This window comes from Carassius carassius, chromosome 14 (genome assembly GCF_963082965.1).
Source record: "Carassius carassius chromosome 14, fCarCar2.1, whole genome shotgun sequence".
Taxonomy (NCBI): Eukaryota; Metazoa; Chordata; class Actinopteri; order Cypriniformes; family Cyprinidae; genus Carassius; species Carassius carassius.
In genome coordinates, this window is record NC_081768.1 from 2,293,614 (window position 1) to 2,303,097 (window position 9,484).

Here is a 9,484-nt window from a genome sequence, read left to right on the forward strand (position 1 = left end):
CTGCTTAATAACATTAACATTAAAGTTGCAAACATAGATTTCTGCCGACATAACAATACTGATCTTTACATCAAATTAATATTGTAATTTAAATTTAAAATTCTACTTTAACTGCAGGATTATTTTTTATTTTATTTTGAAAATGAAGCATTACGGTTTTTTTCCAGCATGCTTTGCATAGATTTGGATTAATGTAAACATTGAAATTAGATGTTATTTGTGTTTTTTAGTAAATGGAAAGACATGCTGTTACGTTGGACATATAAACAAGTTTTTATGTTAACGCCTCTTTTTTTATGAAAAATCTCATTATTGCACAGGGGTGCAACAAAGTGGTTCAAATAATCATTATCTACATGCTGTTCTGAAAAATGCAGAAAAAAAGCGTAGAAAGAGCTGAGATGCCATTTTTCCTCAAATCTGAGCCACTTTATTCAGTATAGTCAAGTATTTATTCAAAGCCAATGAATTCTTGTCAATTTAATTAACACACTAACACTAGACAAAAAAAATTCTATTTTGAGGCACGCGTTTATGCATGAGCAAGAACAAAAGACCAAGACACCGACACCGACAAAAAATGTAAGCCTGCCTTTTGGCTCTGATAGACTTGGTTGTGTTAAGCGTACGTGTACGTGATCTCTGAAGGCTGGCTGATACGATCTACATGAGCAGCAGTCTAGACATTAAGTCAGAGGGGCTTTGGCTCTACATTATATTAACAGGAGAGAGTTATTAACGATTATGCTTTAACATGCTTGGCATTCCCATGACACACCAGCACCTCCCGCATCCTCTTTTCCTATTCATCTGACAGCTGCAAACTAACAAAACAACAGTCTCTTTTCTCAAGCCAGATCTTGGATTTCTGCCTGAGGAACTCGCCTGCAAGCCAATTAAAGGAATAGTTCAGGCAAAAATGACAATTTACTGAAAATGTGCTCACCCTCAGGTCATCCAAGATTAGGATGAGTTTGCTTCTTCATCAGATTTGGAGAAATGTAGCATTGCATCAGTGTCTCATCAATGGATGCTCTGCAGTGAATGGGTGCCGTCAGAATGAGAGTCCAAACAGACGATAATAACATCACAATTCCATTGAGTTCATGATTCATAGTTATCCTCGACTCTATAACACACACACATCTTTTGGCTACTGAAGATGTTAATTAATTAGACTCTCATTCTGACGGCACCCATCCACTGCAGAGGATCCATAGGTGAGCATGTGATGCAATGCTACATTTCTCCAAATCTGATGAAGAAACAAACTCCTCTACATCTTGAATGATGACCTGAGGGTGACTTTTTTTTTTTTTTGGTGTGAGCTATTTTTTTCCATGCAAAAGAGATTTAACATAATGCATTAGATAAATAACCAAAGCAAGACTTTATCAATTTTATATGACCATACAGTTCATACAGTGACCATACAGAAATTATTCTGTATAGAAAAGTCTAAAATTCTAAATTCTAAAAAAAAGCCAAATCCATATGACTTCCCTTTTGCACAAACCAGCAAATTAGGTCAAAAGTTGGTAAAAGCAGGACTCTCTCAGTATGCATTGTTTGCATAGATCCACTCACACAATATATGAAGTGCACAGAGAGGCTATTGTAATGCTGCATACCATAAAGACACGTCACATGTTAATCTAAGACGTGATCCGTGCCATTTCAAACCTCTATGACTTTCTTTCCTCTGTGGAACTCAAAAAGGAGAAGTGTTTATAAATGTTCAAGCTGCTCTTTTTACAGTGATAACGTCAGTAACATCACTGGTTGTAATGCATCTCGTTAAGCAAGTCTGAATTAGATTTCAGAGCTAAGAATGACCTGTTTCTCACACAAAGATATGGTAAGTAATAAAACAGATTACTGAAGTTAATTTTACAAGAAACCTTCATGTTGTGTTATTTTAACCCAGAAAGGATTTTCCTTTTCCCAAAAAAATGCAGCTTAATGCAAAGAAAGAAGTCAAAGAAAGGTTTAGGTCAACATAAGAGTGAGTAAATAATAAAGGAACGTTTTTTCAAAAATATGCATCCATCAGAAGCATGAGATAAAGTTATGCATGGTTGATACTGTGTTTCTCGTTGACCTTTGCCAGTGTAATGCAATGCATGATGTGCTGCACAATATCAGACTCGTGTAATTTGATGAAACATTCATGGTCAAAGAGTAGAAAGAGACAGACAAAAATAGTTAGTCATTGTGTCGCCCTTGGAAATCAAGGCAAAATTTAAAACCAACATTAGCATGTTTTACAGAGAGAAAAATATCATTTTCATTGGTATTTTGAAATAAAAGTTTGATATATGATGAAAACGGATTTCACACACAAGCTATGGGTTTACTGTTGTTGCAAATGTATTTTTAACTCTTCAAGCCTTCAAAAACAGCTGTGTTTATGTCCATCTGTCTACAGTCAGAAAGTTGCAGATCTGACTCTTTTAGTAGTTCGTAATAAGCACCGAGTTAAGCAGGTTAATGGTTAAATAAACGTAAAACCTTAACTTTTTTTTTTACTTGAAATCAAATATTTAAAAAACTAAACTTATTTTATTTCAACCAGTTGTCAAAGCAAGATCTATTTTTTATTTTTATTTTTTTGGTTTTACATGATACTGAAATCATTCAAACTGACACATAAACCAAAAATAAAAAATAAAAATAAAATAAAATTAAAGTAAAAAATTCTAAAGAACATTTAAAAAGTAAAAAATAAAAATATTTATCATTTATATAAAGTTAATTGTAAGCAAAAAATATACAATACAATAATAAAAAGCAAAAAATAAAAATTTATAGTTTTTTTACATTTCATTTTTTTTAGATATAATTTCGATTTGAAACAAAAAAAAGAAACTTTGTTTGGGAAATACTGTAACTGAAATAAAATAGGTTTAACTTTTTTACATTTTATATTCAGTTAACTTTCATTTTATTTTAAGTTTTTTTAATTAATTTGAATGTTACTTTTTCATTTTAGTTTATTTCATTTTAGTTAATTTAGCACTTCAGTTTAAACTAAACAAAAATGATAAATGTTACTTTGGCAAATAATTAAAATAAAACAAGTTTAGTTTTAATTTAATTTTAAATGAATTTTATTTCATTTTTTCTAGTACTGTCAAATTATTAATCACATCCAAAATAAAAGTCTTTGTTTACATAATATGTAAACAAAATGTTAAAATGACAATATAAAACAAATGTAAATAAAAATGTGAAAATATTTATAATTTATATACATTTAATTGTATGTACTAAACTTACTACAACTGAAATAAAAACCAATTTTTTTTATAAAAATGTAAAAATGAATATAAATAGTATGAAAAAACACAAAAAATACTAAAACGAACTAAACTTTAAATTAAAATGAAAATATTTTTCATTTAGTTTTTAACTTGATGTACTAAACTTACTAAAACTGAAATAAAAATCAATAAAAATATATAATTTAAAATATTAGTAAACACTGTATAATTAACAAAAATAATAAAACTAAAATGTTAATAAAACTAATTACAAATATTAATATAAACCATAATAGTATCTCATTCATACTAAAATACCTCTGGTTAAGCGCTAATATTTCATATAGGAAATAAGCAGTGATTGTGATTAAAAGCTACAGAGCTTGACAGATTTATTTTAATCTCTTTAACTCAGAAATATTTGCCAAGCTAAAGATTTAGACAAGAGGCAAGGAGACTTAACTCGCTCAATTAAATAAAAGTTAAATGCCAGAGAAAAAAGCAAGACCTATGAGACCTTGGTTATAACATTGTGTGTTGACTGAAGGACTGCAGAAGAGCTAAACATCAAGGTAACTCACAGGATCATTTGTGATGGTTGAATATGATAGAGTTAGCGGGGCAGGGATGGGTCAGTCGCTCTCATATACTCAGGGACAGTGAGAGGGAGGTCACACGAAAGCAGAAACTTAGGATGAGTCCAGAGAAAGAGGGAAAACAGGGATTTACAAATTCAGATGTGGAGTTAACTCCTTATTCTGGCTGCTTTACACAACTTAGAAAGAATAATAGTGAAGTTGTCAAACACTGGATTTACACTCTCAGAAATAAAGGTACAAAAGCTTTCACTGGGGCAGAGCCTGTTCTAAAGGTGCTAATATGTACCAAAAAAAAAAACGTATAGCTTTTGGGAATGCACCACCCCAATCACAACTTAATTTTTTGAGAGTGATGTATAATCATGTCATTAAAATGTCACAAACAGTGTTTGTTTGTTTGTTTGTTTGTTTTAGCATCACTGATATACTATTATAATTTTTTGGAAATGTTTTGATTTTATTTGTATTTTATGTATTTTTATTTTAGTTAATGTTTTAACCAAACGCAATGTTTTTCAGATATTTATTAGCTTTTTATTAATAATAAATGTCTTAAATGTCAATATAGGCCTAGTTTATATATATATATGTGTGTGTGTGTGTGTGTGTGTGTGTGTGTGTGTGTATATTTATATATATCAAAAATTTACAATTTGCCTTGACAACCAAGTAAAACAAGTAAATATTTTTATTTTATTTTTAACGTTTTTGGTTTATTTAATTTGTTATTTTATCATTTTGACTTCAAAAATTTTAAACTTTGCTTCGGCTAATACTGTAACTGAAATAAAATAGGTTTAACTTTTTTTTATTTTTTATATTCAGTTAACTTTCTTTTTTTTTTTAAGGTTGTTTAATTAATTTAAATTTTGCTTTTACGTTTTAGTTTATTTAATTTGAGTTAATTAAGCACTTCAGTTTAAAATAAACAAAAACGAGAATTGTTACTTTGGCAAATAATTAAAATAAAACAAGTTTAGTTTTAATTTAATTTAAAATTAATTGTATTTCTTTTTTTCTAGTGCTGTCAAATTATTAATCGCATCTAAATTAAAAGTCTTTGTTGCATGTATATACTCAATAAAAATATATTGAGTATATACATTTAAAATATTTATATATAATATAAATTATATGAATATAAATATATACATGGAAATATTTTCAAAATAGACTACAAAATGTATGTGTGTGTATTTATATATACATAATAAATAAACACAGTATACACACATATATTATGTAAACAAAAACACAATGTTTTAGTTTGCAGATCTGTGTTTATATCATCAAATAAAGGAAATAACAATCCAAATATAATTGGCATTAACACAGACTTGCATTGCATTCAAGATACACGCTTTATCAGTGTTTGAGCTGCCTGAGACTACTGTGTGCTGTTGCAGGCCATTTTTGCAAAGAAAAAAATGAAGCTGTTGCTCAAAACAGGATCTAGAAATAGGTACTCACTGTAATTTTCTTTGCAGAAACTATTACTTTCCTAACCCAAAAATAAAGCAATAAATCACAGTTTGCCAGAAAAAAAAGGAAAGAATGCAGCCACTCTGGAAATGACTTCGTCTTATGTTGCTTTCACAATAACTATATAAAAAATTAACTGTGTAAGTCACCAAATATCTAAAATAAATAGTAACTAATAGCCTATATCAGCCAAGCCGCATCAGTCTGATCCAATCAAGACGTGTTGTGACATTTTTATGGAGTTTTTTTTTTCTTTTTGGAGCATAACAACCAATATGCATTCATTGCATGGGAATCATGCAAAGTTTTTTCTGTTATATGGAAGAAAGTAAGTCACATGGGTTTGAAACGACACTAAAGTGAGAAAATCTAATAGAATAATGTATTAAATGATTAAAAATATATGCACTGTGTGTTTTCACAAATGCATCCATCACTTTGGTTATTATACACTGAAATTCTGACTTTGTTTTTAAGCAAGCAACACAGTGTGCATACTAAAGAAAGCCTGTAGAAAGGGAAGGAAAAGCATGCATGTCAACCCCTCCAGTTCCCAGGATGCACCTCGTGAAGTTTTTTTCATTTGTGTTGTTGTGTAGTTTGGAGATTTTACTGTTACTCTAAATGGTAAAACTCGCTAATAAAGAATGAGGAGATGCATCTTTTGACCAATACATTAATTTCAGCAAAATGGGAGTAAAGTGTGCAGTTAACATTACAGTTTGTATTCTCTGGAAGACGAAAGAAAGAAGATATTTTTAAGAATGTTTGTAACTAAGTTTCTATCTCATTGACTTTCACTGTATGGACAAAAAATAAATAAATACAATGGAAGTCAATGGAAACAGAAACACTTTGATTATTTAAAGCATCTTATTTTATGTTTAGTAGAGAAAGAAATGCATTCAGCTTTGGAGCGACATAAATGTGATCCTGGAGCACAAAACCAGTCTCGAGTCTCTGGGGTATATTTGTAGAAATAGCCAACAATGCATTGTAAGGCTCAAAATGATCAATTTTTCTTTTATGCCAAAAATCATTAGGATGTAAGTAAAGATCATTTTCCATGAAGATATTTTATAAATTCCATACTGTAAATATATCAAAACTTCATTTTTGATGAGTAATATGCATTGCTAAGAGTTTATTTGGACAACTTTAAAGATGATTTTCTCAATATTTAGATTTGTTGCACCCTCAGATTCCAGATTTTCAAATAGTTGTATCTCAGACAAATATTGTCTGATCCTAATAAACCATACACCAATGGAAAGTTTATTAAAAATGACCCATATGACTGGTTTTGTGGTCCAGGGTGATGACAGAATGTGCTTCTTCTTTTGACGTACTATCCCTTTAAATCAGCAGATTGTAGACAGTAACTCATACAGTTCTTGATGATACCCTGAAGAGCCGGTGTTAAGAAATCCTCCACACTACTGCCGTATACTTACTTTAGTCCTTCCGTTTATTGAGTAGTTTCCCAGTTTTCCATTGCAATTCCTGACCAGATCATCCATGCGACTCATCAAGAAGCAGACCTTCTCGCACCCAGGCTCCTTCCCCTCAATCCAAGTGATTTTATCCCCCCTGATGTCCTTAGTAGAGTCACTTTTCTGACTCACCAGCTGTCCGTCAGTGAATTTCCCAGTCTGCTGGAGAGCTTTCACGTCCTCCAGAATGGACAGCCCCATGTCTTCACCCAGAAAGCTGTCCACTACACAAATGCCGTGTTTTTTCATGCATGGGACTATATAGTCAGTTGCCAGTTTATGGCTTTGGGGTTTGGGTTTGGTGGTGCTGCTGCTGCTGACCGTTTCTGAGCTTTCGGTTCTGTTGATCAGATCTGGATCAGTTGTTTTGTCCTGCTGATGAGGAGTTCGTGGGACTGTTTTGCTCTTGTCAGCCTCTCTGCAGGTGAGTTTGTGTTTTTTCCAATGCTGCTTCTGATGCTCCTTGCTGCAGTAGAAGGAAATCCGGCACCGACCGCACTTTAAGAGGTTTTCCATCTTTCCACACAACTCGCAATATTGTTTATCCCGATTCGGGGCCAGAACCGTGGCGCATCGGTCCATGTTCGCGTTTGCGTGCTGCTGGCCCTTTAAATCCAGTCCTTTCCAACGTGATAACGTTCAACGTTGATCAGCCTCGACAACTGAACACGAACACCGGCGTCCGTTTCATCGTACAGTAATATTCACGCTTTCTCCGTTAATCAAACGGCTCCATGCTGACGCGCTCGCGTCGTTGTGCGAGTCGGTTCGCGTTCCGCGCGTCGCTAGTACAAACCAAGCATCTGACGTCATTCGAGTGGGCGTGGCTTATTGTGTCGGAACTCTTGAATGGCCCCGCCTCGTTTCATTCACACACACACACACACACACACTTCGCATTCAGATGGAGATTTAAATGTAAATGCTTTTGTCAGGAGTAGGTGGCATGATTAGTGAAGCTGCAGGTTTTAGTTCGGATCTTCCGTTCGAACCGATTTGTTCAAATGAATCGAATTCAGGTCTATGTGTGACAAGATCACTTTAGATCCAATTACTTATATTGTTTTTGCATTAAATTGAATTGAAAGCCACCTGCTAAATTAAACTTAGTCTATCTAACCAAACAGAAACATGAAACATGGTCTTCGTTAAGTTGATTTTTTTCAGTTATTGAAGAACAAATTGCTTTTATAGTCAACTTTAACAAAGACAGATCCAATTTCAGTGCATTGAAAATAGTGGAATGACTGATAAACTCAATCCTTTTTTTATTCTGTTTTATCGGTTTGTTTGTTTTTATTATAAAAAAAAAGCAAAAAAGGCAACACTTGCACTCTGTATTCAGTTTTTATTCTTTTGACTTTTTATTTTAAAAAGATCCTGTGACACAAGTGTTTTCTGTTATTTATTCTATTATATCTGCTGAATTTGTTTTTATTTATTGTATTAAAACATCATGTATGCTAACTGATACTTGTCACAGCACTTAAATATTATTGCTCTTTTGTTGATTTTGATGCTTCTGTTCGTCTCCTCATTTAGTCGCTTTTGGATAAAATGCAACAAAAAATACATAAATGAAATGTAATGCATTGTTTTGTGAAGTCATTCATGTAAATAGTCAAAATTATACATTTTTCTTTTATGCCAAAAATCATTATAAAGTATTAAGTAAAGATCATAATCCATGAAGATATGTTTTACATTTCCTACCGTAAATACATCAAAACTTCATTTTTGATTAGTTATATGCATTGCTAAGAACTTAATTTGGACAACTTTAAAGATGATTTTCAGCAGTATACACAAGGCAAGAAGATGGAGTAATACATGTGCGAGGATGGGGGTCTGTAGCATCCAAAAGATTGAAAACTCCTGGTCTAAATGGCCAAGTCACACTATTTTTGCAAGTTGTCAAGCAAGCAAAAATAGTATGGGATTGTAATAAACTTGAGCATATATGTCATTTGGTGATTATGAATGTGTATTTTGTTGTCCAATGCCCCCTGTAGGAGCATGCTGGCACTCATTCAGACAGTGAGGAGGCACTGGGCTGCACGTACACAGTTGGCATGAATCCTTGAGGAACAGTAATCTGATACACTGTATGTGCAATCACAGGAAACATAACACACACACACACACATATATACACATACAAACACATATGGTATTATCCTTTTGCACCAGCATATTTTTGTAAAAAAAAAAAAAAAGAGACATTTATTTACTTAATTTATTGTGGTTTAATTTGAACTGGTTACATGTCATTTTTTTTTTATTAAAATGTACATTAACATTTCATTAACATTAGTGTGTGTGTGTGTGAGAGAGAGAGAGAGAATTGTATGAAAAGAGAAAGTTAAATTTTTGTAAAATCAACTATGAAAATATATGTTTTCAAAATAATTTAAATAAATTTTGAGTCAAAAAATAATTTTAAGACCACCACACTTTCTACTGGACTTTTTTTTAATGAGTACAAAAATATACAAACATTAATGCAGTTCCAACATATTTGTCACAGTAAAAAGGTAAATACTAATAAAAAGAAATAACAAAAGGGACTTACATAACAAAACATACCTCTTAAAGCTTACACAACTTAATAACATTTTTTTTTATCCATGTTTAAAGATTTGAAGAA

The 9,484-nt window shown here is 32.0% G+C and overlaps 1 protein-coding gene across 3 annotated transcripts in view; it reads right to left on the bottom strand.

Moving 5' to 3' along the window:
* LOC132156718 (egl nine homolog 1-like) overlaps nucleotides 1-7,633 on the bottom strand; it is a 339,835-nt gene extending 332,202 nt beyond the window's left edge. For 2 of the 3 annotated variants that reach the window (XM_059565694.1, XM_059565695.1), the window contains exon 1: nucleotides 6,799-7,633. In XM_059565694.1, the coding sequence (XP_059421677.1) occupies nucleotides 6,799-7,419 (621 nt within the window). In that variant the 5' untranslated portion in view covers nucleotides 7,420-7,633. The remainder of the gene's footprint in view (nucleotides 1-6,798) is intronic. The other variant, XM_059565693.1, reaches the window with a different exon arrangement.
* Between the last annotated feature and the right edge of the window lie 1,851 nt (nucleotides 7,634-9,484).